Source organism: Haplochromis burtoni, unplaced genomic scaffold, assembly GCF_018398535.1.
Source record: "Haplochromis burtoni strain Fernald_Lab_line unplaced genomic scaffold, NCSU_Asbu1 Contig_6, whole genome shotgun sequence".
Lineage (NCBI taxonomy): Eukaryota > Metazoa > Chordata > Actinopteri > Cichliformes > Cichlidae > Haplochromis > Haplochromis burtoni.
The window spans coordinates 4,359,354-4,378,193 of NW_024582367.1; the positions used below are offsets into that span (position 1 = coordinate 4,359,354).

The 18,840-nt window shown below is 40.4% G+C and overlaps 1 protein-coding gene across 1 annotated transcript in view; it reads right to left on the minus strand.

Moving 5' to 3' along the window:
* LOC102301968 (heparan sulfate glucosamine 3-O-sulfotransferase 3A1) overlaps positions 1-18,052 on the minus strand; it is a 36,874-nt gene extending 18,822 nt beyond the window's left edge. The window contains exon 1 of the mRNA XM_005913557.2: positions 17,159-18,052. Within this exon, the coding sequence (XP_005913619.1) occupies positions 17,159-17,727 (569 nt within the window). The 5' untranslated portion in view covers positions 17,728-18,052. The remainder of the gene's footprint in view (positions 1-17,158) is intronic.
* Between the last annotated feature and the right edge of the window lie 788 nt (positions 18,053-18,840).

Below are 18,840 nucleotides of genomic sequence, written 5' to 3' on the forward strand. Positions count from 1 at the left end.
CAAACAAAGTCTATGCAACAATGCGAAGGAATACAAATGCAAAACAGTTACTTTTGCTAGACACTGTGTCGTGAAACTTTGAACTCTCCTGACACCACTGACGATCAGAAATGGGGAGTTGGGGGGGCATAATTCAAATTTGCTTTTACATATAGACAGGGGGGAAAATTTGGAGAAAAGTAAGCAAATTTTTAGGGCTTTGAAAATTTCTGAACACATATTTCTGTCCCTGCTACTGGTTACTCTTGGAATGGTATAACGGTAAATGTACAGATTCTTATATAGTGCTTTTCTACACTCCTGGAATATTCAAAGCACTCTATACAACACTCCACATTCAGCCATACACATCCATTCACACAAGCACTGTTATCTATGCTTTCAGTGCTTTCTAACTGTCATTCATACTCCGATGGATGCACTGGAGAGCAAGTCGGGGTTAGTATCTTGCCTAAGGATGTTTGATATGCAAACTGGGGGAGCCAGGGATCAAACCGCCAACCTTCCAATAAGCAGCTGACCTGCTCTACCTCCTAAGCTACAGCCACTCCAAGAAGCAGGTATTTCATTGACGAATATTTAGGGTTGGCACACTTCAGTGACTGCATTTGCACAAGGTTACACTCCGCATTGCGTTTTGTCTAGACATATTTTTTGAAATTCATGACAACAAGATACCAAAGGTACTTTACAAAGCAATGCCACACTTGGTATTTCTTTCTGAGAATGATCCTGCTAATGTGGCGAATTGGTCTGTGAACTAGTTCATTAAAATGACCTATTACTTTAGTAGTCACTTGAATATTAGGTTAACTGAATTAATAATGATGATTTATTATTATTATTATTATTATTATTATTATTATTATTATTATTATTATTATTAAATAATAATAAAAATGTTTGAAGTCTAGATTATATTATCTAGCATCAGGGATATTGCACTGCTAAGAGACTCCCCATACAGTTTAAGTGGTTTGGTCAAATCTTTAAGTAAATAAGTGCAATTATAGTGGCAGGGATGAAGAGTGAACCCAGAATATAGTGCTTGACAAATTTATTAGATTAGACCACCTGTCATAAAAACACAAATATTTTATAAAACATTTAAAACTTGTTAAAGACTAAAAGCAATGTTGGCAAAAAATTAATTCATGTTTTTAAAGCTACGTCTGAATTAAATTCAAAATCCTGCTCTTCACATACAAGGTCTTGAATAATCAGGCCCCAATTTATCTTAATGACCTTATGGTACCATATCACTTCATTAGAGCACTTCACTCTCACACAGAAAGCTTACTTGTTGTTCCTAGAGTTTTTAAAAGTAGACTGGGAGGGAGAGCCTTCAGTTTTCAGGCCCTTTTCTATGGAACCAGCTTCCAGTTTGGATTCGGGAAACGGACACGCTACTTTTAAGATTAGGCTTAAAACTTTCCTTTTCGATAAAGCATATAGTTAGGGCTGGATCAGGTGACCCTGAATCCTCCCTTAGTTATGCTGTAATAGGCATAGGCTGCTGGGAGATTCCCATGATGCATTGAGTATTTCTTCTTCAGTCACCTTTCTCACTCACTATGTCTTAATGGACCTCTCTGCATTTAATCACTACTTGTTGTTAATCTCTGGTTCTCTTCCACAGCATTTCATTTGCCCTGTCTTCCTTCTCTCACCTCAACCAGTTGCGGAAGATGGCCGCCACTCCGTGAGCAGAGTTCTCCTTAAAGTTTCTGCCTATTAAAAGGGAGTTTTTCCTTCCCACTGTCACCAAACTTGCTCCTAGGGGGTCATATGATTGTTGGGTTTCTTTTCCTCTGTATGCATTATTGCAGGGATAGCTCAATAGGTAGAGTGGTGGCCCCATGAGCGGAAGATCGGGGGTTCGATTCCCCTGAACAGCTACCCTGAGGTACCCCTGAGCAAGGTACCGTCCTTACACACTGCTCCCCGGGCGCCCAATGGCTGCCCATTGCTTCACTGAGTGAATGGGTTAAATGCAGAGAGGAATTTCCCCACAGGGATCAATAAAGTACACTTTCTTTAATATAATATAAAGCGCCTTCAGATGATTGTTGTGATTTGGTGCTGTATAAATAAAATTGAACTGACCTTGAAGTGACACACTGTACTTCTCTGAGAAGTCAGAAATGAATCAATCATAACAACTGAATTCTTTTAATACACATCTGTAAGTAACTGTAATTTGGCATCATCATTTAAAAAATAATAATGTGCTTTACTGTTGTTTTTTTTCTGTTTTTAATTCTGTTTTAGCATTAAAAATAAAATGATTTGCCAATTATCAATACTTTTAAATTAGGGCAGTTGTGACATAAACCTTGCATTGGGTAGTGGTCTAATACATTTGTTAAGCACTGCATATCTCCTGTTTAAATACATGAGTCTTGAAGCTGACCTGGAAGCCTGAGGCTCATACACTTGAGCAGCTATAGATTAACAGTTAACTCCATGAGGGATGTTGCAATGCCCATGTAGGCAATTACCGGCATGTTGCCATGGAGATGCTAAATGAGGTGTTTAAGGGGGCGGAGACACAGGCTTGATGATTCATGTTATCAATCGGGTTATTTTTCAATATTTCACATTGATGTAATCGTCCTAAAAACACATTAACATTGAGGGAGTACTCCGCAGAGAGATAATGGCTGGATATTTGCACTGTTATTGAGTCAAACTCTTCCAGCCTTGAATGACTGATGCGCCTCACATGCAGATAGAGGCTGCGCCACGAATAAATATAGCCTGTCCGCAGCGCAATAAGAAAATAAATAAATTGGGTGTAAGACAATAACGAGGAGGGGCTGGGCGTGTACGATCGTTCAAGAGTCCACATTCACATACAAAAAGAAGCAAACCAAAACTAAATGCACATTAATGCAATTCATATTCATGACAGTTGAAATGGGAGTTATTATGAACCCCTTTCAATCACATTTGCATTTACATTACAGGCCTGTAGTTCAGTTGTATACCCATAGAATAAATTGTGGCATAAATAAAATGTGGTGCAAACAACAGGACTTCAATAAAAGACTTAATGACAGTGAATGCTTCCTTTAAAAAAACCTGTGTAACTGTATCTAAACACTGCATCAAATCCACTATAAGATTATTGACAGCTAGCATTAAACTGCTATTTTACAGTGGACCTGCTATAAATTACAACAGGAGTTCTTTGCAATAAAAAAAAAAGTTACATTAGGGTGATGTAAGGAATACAAGCTTTAATACTGTTAGTTGTTTAGTTGCAATTATGCTGTTATTTTAGTGTTCTTACTATAATCACCACAAACACATTTGGCTATATTTCTTGCCACGTACCACAAAATCATTTTCTTGTCTTTCTTAAACTAAACTTTTAAATCAGCTTAGTAGCAATTCCATTATTCTCTGCATTGTACCGAGGCAGGAATGCTGCTATTGTTGTAGTTTAACAACTGAATAACACTGGCAGATGAGATTAATTGGTATAAAAGTCACAGACATGGTGGCACAATCCTTGCTAAACATAAATTCAAGTTTTCAGGAACACAAAGGCTTAAACCACATCACACATTCAAAACAACTTAACCATCACAGCATCTTTAAAGTAACGATTTAAAACAAAAAAGAAATTAGCATTTCCATGAGACTTCATGCTCTGCAGAAATATAGCAGTTTTAGATTGTAGCTCGCAGTATTTAACCATATTTGTTAAAGTGTAAATTTTAAGTTTATCTGCTCATGTGTGTCTTGAATGCGAACCTATTACATTTAAAGCAACCGTCTGCAAGTGCATGTTTTACACATTCACCTAGAGACTCAAAAAATCTCTTCCAAAAACCCACTTTTGCTACAATGTGCATTCAGAAGTTCATTGGGGAGAGCTAGAATCACTCGACTGCCTGAAGTAAAAGCTTTATGGGCGAGGGGGAAAACCCTTTAGCTGGATTTACGCCTTGCCAGAGCCGACCCTGTTTTAAAGCTAGTTGGATACAAGAAAGAGGAGGGGAAAAAAAAACCCCATACGAGCAAAAACAGGGTGGTGAAAAAGAATATCCACTGCTGCTGGGCTGAGTGGAAAATAATATGATGTAATAAATGGGATGTCAGAAACAGACCTGCCCACGACAGCCGCTGAGTCTGTGCATATATATGCGCAGTGTACGTGTGTTTAGGTCTCTCCATTAGCGCTTGTGTAACACTTGGTGGGTCTTAAAAAAAAAAAAGCACAGGCCTATCAATGAGGCAATAGTGGGGCGAACCCTTCACAATATAGGCCTAATCACGCTGTTGTCTCAGAAGAGCCCTAAATCAATAGCTGTGGTGAATCCCGAACAAGAAAATCAATGCAGTTGTGTCTCAATGAGAAGCTTGTTGAAGATTTTGAAGCAGCCACATATGGGCTCCTTTGAGTGAACTAAATCTCAGCTGGGTGCGAAACATATGTAAAATTACAGCATGGCGACACACATTCTCACCATATAAACGTGTGGCTCCAGCAAGAGGATTTAAAGTGGCACAGCGACATTTCATCGTGAGTGCAGATTTATTTTGTTCCTCCTGTTTATTGTGATAAGGAGTTGTTATTTATAACTCAAGTATGCGGGCCGAGCCAGACGGAGTCAGTGTGAAGAAAAGCATGTGTAGGGTAACATGGAAACCGGCAGTGCCCCTGAACTCTCATTTGTGTTAATCAAACTTCTCTAAATTGTTTGTATAATGAAATTATGACTGTCAGGGAGGCCTGGGGGACATCAATTAAGCAGATAAGCAAAATGAAAATAAATCACTTTTTTATCAAATGTGCAGCCGCCTGCTTGTGTGTCCGGTAAACACAGGAAAAACGGGAAGTGATTTTGTTCTGCGATTTGAGGGTCCATAAATCCCAGTGACAAGCAGTGTTGCCTCTTTGTTTATAGAGCTCAGGGAAATAGCGGACGGACATGAAAATGCATGACTTCCTTTTCAGACGAAAATACAAATGGAGTTGGATAGGAGTTATGTGTTTTTGTTTTCTTTTTGTGACAGCGGGTATTAATTTTTGCCCCTGATTTACTTTATTCGTCTTGTTTTAATCAGCAAAAATTAATTGGTGAGCTTTGCATACTTTTGCTTTATTCTCATTAAAGGTCCAGCTGTCACCAACTCTGCTTTTTACATGACAGGGACATTGCACTATGCATTATGGGAAATCTATGGTAGAATTCCATAACAGCAAAGATAGTGATTGTCACACTACTAGCTCTTAGGAGTCCTTATTATTATTATTATTATTATTATTATTATTATTATTATTATTATTATTATCATCAATGAATAATCTATAAACTCAAGATTATATTATCTATCTATAAGAATAAAAGAGACCTACATTTTTTTAAAGGTTTTACTTATACATAATTAAAGTAAGGCTCACTTACTTACTTGATGCACTACTATATACTATACTATACTTCATCACACAGTAGAACTGTTTTCACTTGCAGTCAGTATGGGACATTGGTAAAACGTCCATGTAATGTTGGACTGTGCTGATGTGAGAGTAGCGCAGGCATTTGCTACTAGTGTGTGCATCGTGCATGCTACATTCATGCACATTCTACCCAGGCAGCTCCCTTGCCTAAATACCCAGAGTATTTCCTGTAGTGCGAATGCCTCTGAAGTGAACCCCTGCTGCATGCTACATGTGAGAAAGCAAAGATATTCTGAACTGATCCTCTTGTGTGAACAGTTGAAATTCTGTGCAAAAAAACATCATGTTAACTTTACATTCTGTGCTAATGATGCACACAGTTTAGTCAGACGTATCGATTGTCTATAAATTTTTATCAGTTACGTGTATATTGTAATAACACTTTAATGAATTGTAATGTTTATTCATCCTACATTTCCAATATCTTTCCTTTTTTATTTGTGAATTTAGCACAGTAATACCACTACAAATAAGTCTTTACCAAGGCTTAGAACGCCTTAAAAGGAAGCATTAAAAGGGTGTTTCTTTATTTGATTGGCCCAACAAAACAAAAGTTACACTACTTTGGGATTACTGAGTATGTGCAGAGTGTGACGTGTAATAAGAAAAGGTGAAGAAAGTAATACAGCATAAATACAAATACACTACAGTACGTCAGCTGGGTAGGAGGAACTGTGGAATGTGTGACTGCCATTTGGGAGAGCCACAATAGGGGAGACAGTGAAGTTAATGGATGTGATCACAGGTTCCTGGTGAATAATGCAGACTTGCTAATTGGCTGGATTAATAATTGATGGTAGCCTGTTTGAGGAGCAGCAGTACGAACTGCAGTGGATAAAGAACAGCTACCATCTTATTAGAGAAGACACTGCATGGTATATCTTGTACATCTGTCTATGTTGGTGGCTTGCTCCGCCTATTGATGATACGACTGTATGGTAGGATGTATCTATGTGAGACGAAGATGTCAGGATAAATAATCACCCTGACAACATAATGATATAATGAGCCCCAGCCCAACCACATGTTTGACGGTTAAAATGACTTGGGCTCATGACAAGTCCCACAGGCTCTACAATGTTGTTACACCCTTAGTCCAAACTGACCGTGGTTGACCCAGCTCTAGCCAGCTGCGTAAATAAAAATGACTGCAATAACGCAGAAATGAAACATAAGCTATTGATTTAACACGGTCAGTTTTTACAAATGCTTAGCATTGTATCTGGAGCTCGGTGACCCCCTCGCTTCGAATTAAGTGACGAGGACTAATGCTCTTCAGAGGCGTACTGAACAAAAGAAATAGGTCTGGCAAAGGAATGGGACATAGGAGGGTAAGAAAAATAGATTTTACTGTTAACTTGATTTATCTTGCTGTTCGCGAGCTATCCAGTTTCCAGAGAATGCATAAAACCAGCCCATAAAGAAGTCTTGTCTTTCTGTCTTTATGGATCAACACCTTCAAAGTACTGCTCTGCTCCTACAGGAAATAATAGGGTCAATATCTCAGGGTGCATCTCAAAAGATTTCTGACAATCCAAAAACCTTTGGTGTAGAGCTCAATAGGGGGTAGTCACAAGAGAAAAGAAAAACAATACACTGATTTGATCACAAAAGAATATAAAACACTACACTTTTTGTTTATCTGATGACGAGCAGAAAGGCACAACATGAAGCCTAGGATTTGAAAATGGGGCCTTCTGCTGTGGTTTGTCGGTGTTTCAGCAGAGAAAATCAATACGGCTGTCACGCTCGTCTGTTAAGTTGTGTGTTAGCCAAAACAGGAAGACGCAGGTAACCTGGCTCTGTGGAAAAGTCACTTCATTAAATCTCAATACATGTATTTAATGGATATAAGACATTAGGAGAAAAAAAATGCTTTTAATTGAAATAGCCAGAACTTGAAACACTGATGTCCTCAAGGAACTTCACAATATTACAGAAGCACCTCAACTGCCTAATTTCGATGTGGAGCAGAAGTTTAAATGTGTGATGATTAATCTCTGGATGTCTTTTACAGTGTCTTTTGCCCTGTCTTCCTCCCATCAGTCCCAACAGGGTGGCAGATGGCTGCCCCTCCCTGAGCCTGGTTCTGCCGGAGGTTTCTTCCTGTTGAAAGGGAGTTGTTCTTTCCCACTGTCGCCAAGTGCTTGCTTGCTCATAGGGGGTCATTTAATTGTTGGGGTTTATTATTATAGGTTACTTACCTTACAATATAAAGCAGCTTGAGGTGACAAATGCTGTACTTTATCTCACAACAGCAGAAATACAACAGTGATTTGCATTTCCGTATAAATAAAACTGAGTTGAATTGAAACTGAATTGACAGCTTCTCAAAAGGACATTTTCTTTATAGGTAACTGATGTAATGTAAAGCTTCTACTAGAATTTGAATCCTCATTTTCCCTGCCACGTTTCATCTCTTATTGTCCACAACTAGGGCTGCCACAATTAGTCGACTAGTCACGATTACGTCGACTATTCGTCGACGACTAATTTAATAGTCGACGCATCGTTTGAAGCTTTGTTAGATCACAAAAGACGCAGGAATAAGTAGTAGGATTTAAGAGTGTAATAATGGACTGAAACAGGAGATGGCAGCACTGCATGTACAAGGATGCCAGCTGCCGTTAAACCCCGAAGAAGAAGAAGCTTTGTCCCAGAATTCATAGCGCAGCGCAGCTTAGTTTCCAACAATGGCGGCAGCTAGTTAGTTTTAATATTAACTCTTATTATTCTTTTTGGGTCACAAAATAAACGTTTAACATATTTTCAGGCGAGAATGTAGCTGTGTAAACCTCAAATATCTGCTCAGTTTATCAAGACACCACATATTTTCAAAAGCGCTCCGACGTTTTCGGAGACGTCTGTTACCCACCAGCTCGATAGTTAGCCAGGGTTTAAGGCTCACTAGAGCCGGTGAGAACACCGGACTCCCGGCAAATCGTTTTCAAACCCACCGCCGTCTTTCGCTACTCAGGTTAAACATGATATATAAGTCACTTAGATAACTTATAAATGTTATTGTTTGGCTTTTTTTAGTATTTTATTTGTTCCTGAGTAAATCGGTTTGGCTGAGATTATAGTTTTTACACCGCTGAATAAACGTCAAGCAGACAACTGATTATCAGAAGTGTGAGATGCTCGAGAATATACTCCGGTGTCCTGTTATATTTTAGATAGCAAGGAGCAGACGGCTGAGTTTATTAAACTCCACTCCATTTTTTTTAAAAAGCTCTTTTCTTTTTTAAAGCAATGGGAATGTTCCTTCCTACTTCTATTAGCTAAACATGTTTCTTTGACAGCAATCTTCCTCCTGTCTAATGTACAGTCAGACCTAGTTACAGTAGCAATTACTAGTGTTCAGGTTAAGATTAATTGAATTACTGTGTGGCTTCTCTGCACTCCCCTGTGGGCACATCAATCACGGGCTCTGCGCTACACAGACCCTTTATCACCCTCTTCCATCTTTATGTAAAAAGACGCAGGTTGTGCTGTTGCACTCCATCTATCAATAAACGGGTCTTGGCTGGCAAACTCATTTTCTAACACATTCCTCTCCTTAATCAAGCTGCCAGACATCGGGCCGATAGTTAGCAAAAGCCTGTGTGCCATCTTTTCTCTAAATGAGCAAATTTAAAAACGGTATACCTGTGATTATAATGACTCTTGTTTGACTTGAGAGTTGAAACCTAGGCTCTGTATGAGGTCATAGAACATTTGTGATACATTTTATTCGATGATTTGTAAAGACAAATCCCGCTGCATTATATAATGAATGGCTCTTTTGTGACATGCAACCTTTTAAAATTGAAATACAACAGACTTCACGTAAAGCGTTTGTTTGAACAGCTGGATTCCTCCTTGAGAAACCAGGTAGATTTCTCAAAATCGCACATGCAATGGATCTGCGGTGCTTCTGTCTGAATAAAGTAGCTCTCAAGTCAGATTATATGCCAGGCTGTTATTCTCTCTCCATTCAGCACCTCCATTATTAGCTATTTTAAAAATTGTGCAGGATTTCTGGTCCTGGTCTATAGTACTGCCAAACCCTAATCTTCTGCATGTTTTATTTCACTCATCACTACCATACACCTCTTTGTTCAATATCTAGCAGGAATATACCAAATACACTGGATACAGAAGTGCTGAAAGCCTGAAAATAACATCTGAAGTAAATGATGTGTTGGCCTCTTAACTGGCTATGCCAAAAAAATGCCAATCCCTCATTTTAGACGGCTCAAACACCCAGACAAGCACACATGTGCGCATTAAGTATACTGACAGTGTAATTCAATGTTCTGCATGGAGGCAGAGGTTGGGCAGTCAAAAGTTGTGCCGGAGGTGCCGTCTGGCATTGCCCCTGCATGTCTGCAAGGCAAACTCTGCCAAAGCGACTGGCACTGGCCAAGCCCCCGATGGAGAGGGGGAAAAGGTTGTTTGGTGCCATCCTATCACCACACAAGCAGCTGCAGATAGCACACATGGCAAGTGTGACAAAGTCCATGCCTTTAAGCACAGAGGCAGAAAGGGAAACGATTCCAAGTGAGCCAGCAAGCTTAAAATAAGACACTTGAAAAGACAAAAAGGCTTTCCTGCTAAGCGAACACAAGCAAAAGGGTGGAAAGATGAACATCCAACGTCCTTGAATGCAAGCACTATAAACACTTAGAATTTGTAGGGATTTCTTTTAATTTACATGGACTTCAAATACCAGTCTGAGATTTTTGCCAGAAAATGGCAGAAAAAACGCTACAGTTGGAACGTAAAATGGAGGACCCAGGAGGAGAGGGCTTCCTTCTTTTTATTGGTTCCCAGGCTTTCCATAGCGGTGGTTCCCCCTCTCTTTCTGTCTGTCTGTCTTGTTCTCTCTAGCGGACAATATAGAAGGCTCCCTGTCCTGTGATAAATCTGTAGCCTGCGAGATGGGAAAGAGAGATCCATCACAGAGGCGTTGGTTTACCCTGCCAATCCGCACTACTGAGGGCTGTAACACGTACATGCTCAATCCATGCATCATTTCCCAAGCCCTTCTGTGCCCAAATAACACGGTTTTGGCTGCACGTTTCTAAAATCCTAAAGCACTCTGGCAAATCCTCTAAAAATCTTAATATGCATGAATTCTGGAGGTTGTTTTGTGGTTTGTTTACCTCGTTTCTATGAAGAGAGCTGACGGTCTAGTCTAAAACCCCTTGACTCTTCAGCGCCAAATGATAGGGTTACAGTCTTTCTTTGTTCAAGGAAGGATAACTCTTAACTTCCATCAACCTTGAAGTGCCATGAAGAAGGAAAAAGAAAAAAACAAATGTAGTACAGAAAGAAAATTGCAAACATGACTTTTTCCCCATCCTTTCAGTCATACTGCTCAGCAGAGTGCCTGGAGGCAAAACTGCTGCGATGTTAGAAAACATTACCTGGCAGGTTTCCATGGAGTTGAAGGAAAATAAACATCACTGACATTCATGGGCATTGCTGTTAAAGCATTAAACCGGCAAAGGGCTTCAGGTATATTAGCTGAAAATAGAACAGCGGCCTTCAGAGTTAAAACAAAATGCTTTGATAAGGTCAACCATCTCAACTGTACAATACAGCGATAGAAGTGATTACAGAGCTTCACAGGTTTACAGTGCAACGTATATTAGTACAGTCAAGCACGATAAAAAAAAAAACGACACAAGTATTCCTTTTGAAATCTGAATCCCAGAATAATTGTCTAATGTACGGTTGAATACCTCGTAAAAAGGCCAACAGCTGCTAAGCTGAACAGGCCTGAGATACAACAGGGTCAAACAGGTTGCTGACTTGTGTACACATAAACCCAAATGTGAATAAACAACAGAATCCTAGAAACAATGTAATCTGACTCCAGTGTTACATTACCATCTGTTGGCTTTATGAACTCTGAGGGTGGCACATTCTGAGGCTGACCTTCCTGACTGCGATCAATCACCCTCCCTTTCCGCACATGCTCATTAAAGCTCTAAGAGGTCTGTGACACCTGAAATATTTAAAACAAAGAAACTTCCAAGCTTCCTTCATCTTTGCTAGCTTTCAAGAAGACGGCAAACGCAACTTATTTTAGGTGCGTCAGGTGAATACATCAGGTGCGAGTGCCTAGTGGAGCTCCAGGTGGTGTCTGCTGAGCACCCTGCACCTGCTGCCTGTCCTCACCCACCCATTGGAGGGCAGATTCCCAGGATGCCACAGGGCAGCTGCTGACAGGCACTACTTTGGATATTTCCCTTGCTTCTATCTACCTCCCCTTCACGGGGCCCCATAGGGTCAGCTGCTAAGGCCAAGCAAAGATGTTAGAGGGGGTGGCGGAGGTCAAGAAGTTGGCGAGAGGGGGATGAGGGGGGGACTGTCAATGTGCGCTGCATGCCTTCGGGAGGAGGTGACCGTCCCAGTTTTACAATTATACCACACGATAATCACTTTCACAATCCAAAGGCAGCTCAGAGCTCATACTCAGGTCTCTGGTGATCATGTTACGTCCACTATGTGGGAGTGTGTGCCCTCTACAACCTCAGCCATGACCCCTCCACCTCTGTGCGTCCCCTCCACTCCACCTGCCTCTGGCAAACCTGCCTTTATGTTGCAAATGTACTTCTGCTCTAGGAAAAACAAACCCTTAAAACACGCTTTTGTGAAGATTTATGCTGAAATTACAATCATTCAGTCCTTAAAATATAATATAAAATAATAAAAATAATATAAAATAAAATATTTAAATTTAAACTCACAAGCTAAACCAACTGTAAAGCAGTTTTATGTATAATGTTTCTATGTTGGGCAGGAAAAAAACGTTCCCTACCAAACTAAGTTCCACTCTTACGTCTAATTATGTCTAATTATGACGAAAAATGTCTAACCACATCAGAAAATCAGTAATTTCCACAGCCCTTTAACAAGGTAACTTATAACTGCTTAGTATTTTCCAATGTGGCGTCAAAACAAGATAAATCAAACAGGAATTCCATTTGAGGAAATGGTTGAAATCTGTTTTTAAAATCTTCACAGTGCCTTGGAGAATAGATACAACAAATTGCTCCTTTCAAAGCATCTATAAAGAGACCATATTGATATATTTTTAAATGTCGCACACAGAGACTAATAAGGCCAGACAAACGGTCTAGGACATTTCAAATCCGATCATATTGCAAAATTCCAGATAGGCAAGTGAAGTAGAATCGGTATACACAGAGGTGCAAAGCTAGTGGGTGGCATGAACCGAATTATTTTCAAGTGAGCAGATCTATTTACGACTCGGACGAACATGTCATTCCTGACCGGGATACACTTAAAAGTATTTAAAGTTGCACATAAATATAAATGTATACACGCTCTCACACATGTTTTTCCTCATCTTCCAGCTGATCCAGGCACAAAACAAAATGTTTGCAAGTTTTATGGGTTTTTTTTTTATCCAATTTCCATTTTTTATACTTGCTAAATTGTATGAATTTGTGACAGGCTAAAGATGCTGACACAGTTTTTTTTTTATTATTAACAGCTAACCTCTCCCTTTTTGAGCCGTGTCATTCTTTCCACTAGTTCCCCCAAGCTGCTTCACTCTCAGAAGGAAAGGGGGAATATCAGGCAGCAGCAAACAGGACTGTAGTTTAAACTCTGCCACACAACTCACTGTAACTCATTGTAAACACACTGGAAAGAACAAAGTTGGAAGTTGGCCTCATTTCAATTCCTGGGAATTTACCAGCTTTTCACCATCAGACTTCACTTTTTAAATTTTATTTTAACAAATGGAGTTTCAAGATGAGTAACATAATACAGAAAATTGTAATCAATTTAAAAAACTAATAAAGTCCATTGCATTCAGGGGATTAAAATGTAGAAAGGACGCATGTTATCATGACACACATTTACATCTGGACCTTTAAGTGTATTTAAAACAGAACGAGAATATTTTACTTGTTCCATGTTCATTCCCGTCTCTACTGTGACCGCCGTACGGCAAAGAAACACATATCAGGCTACAAAACACGGCTCGTTTCTAACAGAAGTCCCCGCTGGGTCACTGCTTTTATGATTAAAACTTGTTTTATAGCCATTACAGAACTTCCTTTCAAATATGGCCAGTTTTATGAACGGGGAAACCCCCTAATTTAATGTGTTTCTTTTTAGCTTTGCTTTTTTTTTAAAAATCCAAGCATAATGTTTTCATTTGCTTTCTCGTGGCTTTAAGTATTACACGTATGAGAAAAATCATAGACGGAGACTTTAAAAATTTGCTGATACATAAGCTGCCAGTTTTTGGCCCTGTGTGTCCGTGTTAGTGCTTTAAAGACGAAATCCTGCATTTCTCCACTGAATACCTTTGTAATATGAATATATGTGCAGCAGAGCTGGCGGCACATTACCCTTGTGTTTACCCATGCCCTTGTGGTCACACATGTTTGTAGGAAGGGTAATTAACCCATTAAGGGATCAGGTGAAGCTTAATCCAACCGGTCTGTGGACATCAAACAAAAAACTGCAATGGCAGGGTCTAGACAGGTGAAAGCTTGGGTGTTCAGTAACCTAAGTAGGGCAAAAACATAATAGTGACTACTCTGTAGCGCGGACCTCTGCTTTACTTCAGAGTACTTGTGCTTGACCTCCTTGTTCACTCTGAGTGTCCATTTCCACAACAAAAGCCTAATAGGTTGTGTGTGGTTATTCAGAGTAATGTGTAGTGAAATGTAACACTGACTGGCTGTGCAATTGGGCTGGGTGTTAGTTTCTTGTACAACAAAAGACCCAAATCTACCACGAGGACACAGCTGAGACATCTGAAATGCTCCTGTGGACGAGCGGTGCATGAAAAACCAGATATTTTATTTATTAAAAAAGCTAAAGAAAATACGTTTTTGCTTTAAATCTATTATTATTTATTTGTTCTTGTTTCTAATGTCTCTGTAAAGCACTTTGAATCACCTTGTTGTTGAATTGTGCTATACAAATAAACTTGCCTTGCCTTGCCTTGCCTTGCCTTAAAATCTATTCCATTTCATTTTAACTGAGGTAAGGTCAACAAGTTGGATATGCTAGCTGGGAACACCCAAAAACACCCAACCAGAATCTAAACAAGTGCAGATGGTGAGTCATAATATTGCAAAAATACTCAGTTTTTTGGAAATGCGGTGAAGTTACAAGTTTAACCCCCCCCCCATGTTTCATGCTCGTACAGCTGTGGTGTCAATACTAAAACTTTTATCTTTCCTGGTAGACAGATTTTTGCATCATATCTTTTGGTGCGGAACCAACTTTTTAGGGCAGTTGAAGGAAATTCCAAGAACAAGCCAGACAAGTATAATTCTGGGAAAGCTGGAAAAGGATGCCAGAGATGTTGCCATGTGACATTAAGAGCTTAGAGGTGTTAAAATACGTTCCACGCATTCCCTTAGGAGACAGAGACGAGGGATTCACACTGAAGACACATGGCGTCCTTGACAATAAACAAAGTCTTCTAAAATGGAAGCCCCAGTGTTTTAAGTATTCACTGTTGCTAATGAAAAGAATCACATAATTCAAGAAATTGGACACAGTGATTAGTCACACAAATCTAGTCCTGTTTTCTACAAACACCAACAGTTTTTGGGGTGTGTGTGTGTGGGGGGGGGTTTGTCCACCAAGCAGTGTAGTCCTGGCACAAAGATTTCAGCCTATCGCATGTCAGACATGTTTTAAACATTCCCACAGCGTTGAAATCTTATAACCATTAGTAAAATGACAGTAGCTCCGAGGCACAGAGGCTGCACCGATTTTCAAGAGGGGATGGCAGACTTTAGCAATCAAATCGATTCCCCTGTTTCAACAAGTGCTTCTGAAGTGCACAAAAACACCTTCAGATGACCTCGGGCCAGCAACTTCAAATGGATTCAGCTCAATCAAACGCTTCCAAAAACCCACAAAACAGGAAGATTCTCAGACTGTAGAGGAGAGCTGACAAGATGAACTCCCGTAGAGTGGGCCATGCTGTTGTAACAGTTATTTATGCCTCTTTCATTTCAAGGGTCTTTCTGTTTTAAATGGGCAGCATTAAGGCGAACCGGCACTAAGGTCTGTCCTTGGAGGCACGGTCCAAATTCCAGAGAATCTTGGCAACTCCTCGGGATAGATGGGACCCTTATGGATATAAAACCTCACAATGGATGAATAGGTAAACAGAAGGGTGTGAAAGAGTGATGGCAAAAAGAGAATGTTCACTCTCAGAGAGGCACAAAGAGGGAGGTGTGTGAGTGGGAGATGGGAGAAAGCCAGAGTGTTTGGGGGAGGAAGGGTGGGAGGGTGAAAAGGAGAAGGGTCTGGAGGGAGTTGTTGGTGAGAGTTAAAGTTTTGTCTCCAGGCTTTTAGAGGGTGCTGCGTGTAGTGCTAACTCAATCAAAAGGTGAATTATACCTCCTGAGACACTCAGGTAACCTTTCATTATGGCCCTAATCCTTCTTAATAACAGAGCCGCAATGTCGGCAATGCCCCATTACACAGAGAACCACTGAGAGGAAGAGCCATTATTCCCCACAGGCCTGTGGAAATGTGAACACAAAACACTCACTCACACACACTCGCACTGACAGATGAAATCAATCACAAATTTGACTTGAGTGAGAAAAACGCATCGCACTCCGTCACTGGGAAATTGAGACATTGAAGGAGGGTAGTGTGTTTATGCGGGATCGGTGTTTAGACTTCCACTTTTGCCAGACAAGATTTAAAGTGATCAGAATTAACACTCAAGTAATGCTGCGTGTCGAGAAAAAGAAAGAAAACGTCGGCAAGGCAAGGAAGTTGTGGGTTTTTATTTGTTTATTTTTTGTCTTTGTTTTTTTTTAACATTCAAAGTTATTTATTTTTTATTACACACACGGACAAACTTTGTCCTGATGCCACAAAAACACAGTCAAAAACCTTCACTGCTGTAATTTTTCTTCAGTAAATTGTTTTTGTTTCAGCTTTTGTTGATGAAGAGTTTTTCACTTTCTCTGGGTTTTTATAAAAGCACATGAGACTGACAATCTTGGATAAAGCCTCATGTCTGAGTTTTTTGTTTTTTAAATCCCCTTGATAAATAATTAACTTTAAGGTCTTCGCTGAACTTACCACATACATTAAAGTATTCACTACTAAATTATTAAAGGTGAAAGAAATTGATTTTAAGCGCTAAGAGAAAATTACTCCTCAACACTCTGATTTTTTTTAAATACTTTGATTTACCCTTGTCTTATTTCCCAGCCTAATGAAGCCTTAAACTCTGACTCCACTATGGCTCGAACCAAAGCAACTTAAAAGGCAGTCAACCCCAAAATGTGAAACAAAATGAGCAGCCCGATAACATCTAATGAAAACAGGCCTAATGTAGCTTTCATAAATCAACAGACTGTCCTCAGTGCTTATTCCAGCTGCAATTAGGCTACCTCTATAAAAGCTGAGATGTTAAATAAAGATTTCTGGGTTATGAGGAACAGCCTTTATCAGTGATGTGGTTGTGGGGGGAAATAAAATGCTGGAAAAACACAATCTATCATCGTGGCAATTTAATGACCGAAAACATTGCACAGATTTCAATGAGACTGATAATAAAGTTGGGGAATGTTCAGGCGTAATATTAACTGAAGTGTTTAAATTGTGTGTGTGAGTGTGTGTTTTCTCTCTCTCTTTATAAAAAAAATTACTTTATTAAATATTCACCTGTACCACTCCAGCCCGTTGTGGTAGTTTCGGTCGAAGAAGTGCGGCTCGGCTCCCACGGCTCTGATGTCAGGATGAACCCGAAGAAACTCAAGCAGAGCCCGGGTCCCTCCTTTTTTTACCCCGATGATGAGAGCCTGAGGTAGCTTCTTGCTCCCCTCCCCGAGCGGACTGACTTTACCTGCGAACCTGGGCGACACTCTCCTGGAAACTACTAAATCCGGAGGTGGCAGCACGAGAGCCTCTTCGGGCAGCTCCGAATCCTGCGTCGCGCGCTCATCCGCGAGGACCTGTGAGGTGCGCGCGGCGGTCCCGTAGCGGTTCAACTCCGATCCGCCAGTCCATTCATATACCAGTCTCTTGGTCCTCAGCGAACTCAGGTCCTCGAAAAGACCAGCAGTCCGACTAGAGGAGCCTCTGGGCGGTGAGTTGCCGGTGGTGGTGGTGCAGCTTTCGGTGAGGAGGTGCAGGAGGAAAAAAGAGGCGAGGAGGGAGCACAGCATGACCACCGCTTTCCTGAAGATGCCTCGGGACGGGGGGTCCAGTTTAGTGATGCGGCTAAAAGCCATACCGGTCCCTTGGTGGTCGGTGCAGGAGCCACAGCCATGCTAGGCGCACATCACTGAGTCTTCTTGCCATGAAGGAACTAAAGTGTCTACATCCACAGTAAGCTGTGGATAACACCTCAATCTCCTCCAAAAGTGCCAAATGATGGATGCCTGCTGTGAACAGGTGTTAAGAACTTGCCCCAATAACTGTGCCACAGTATCCCCTGAAAGGTGAGCGTACAGCGAATCATACACACAGGTAATAAAGTCTGTGCTATCCTTGCTCTGTAAAGGATGCTACCACATCTCTCCCTGACATACCAGCAGCACGTGTATAGAGTTGTAAACTTGTCTCGCACGTCAAGTTTCTTGAGAGGCACCTCTCTGGCCAATAATATCAAGAGAGAAGCAGATAGGAGCCAATGATATTCCAGGTGGGGGCGGGGACACTGTTGCACAGCCACTCTGCGAAATTAGATGGCATCTGCATGTGCAAATTAAAGTTAAAATTATCCGACAGGGGGAATGCTACACACTAAAATACACGGTAGAAAAAATTACAAAGAGATTCGCGAAAATCCTAAATAAAGGCAGATATGCGAATTTCAGAAAATGACCTTAAGGAGGTTAGGCTTAAATAAGCCTAACCTCCTTAAGGTCATTTTCTGAGTTTTAAAAGAATGATCATATACACTATAACTAGTAAAATACAGTCAAATTCTCAAAACATTATAATGCATAATAATAAACTCTTGAAGGTTTGAAACACACATTAAGCTAAACACACACTACTTCGTCTGTCATGCTTGCAGGAGCAATTTTGCAAATGTTAAGTGCACCATTCCCTCTAAAATTACTATGGCAGCATCTACCCAGATGACAAAATCACTCCTCAAATCCCCAAGACACTCACTTTTTTCTGCCAGTGAGAGGGAGACATGCAACCTAAGTGGGGCCACCAAAGAAGATGGCCTCCGCCATGAACTCCTTTTTATAACACATATATAACACATAGAAGAACAAAAAAAGTGAAATAATGATAACGGGACACATTATTTCTTTACAAGTGAACAAGAACAGAACCAAATGTTTCACATCTGCTCCTGCCTTTTGGGTATTAGCATGAGAATGTGC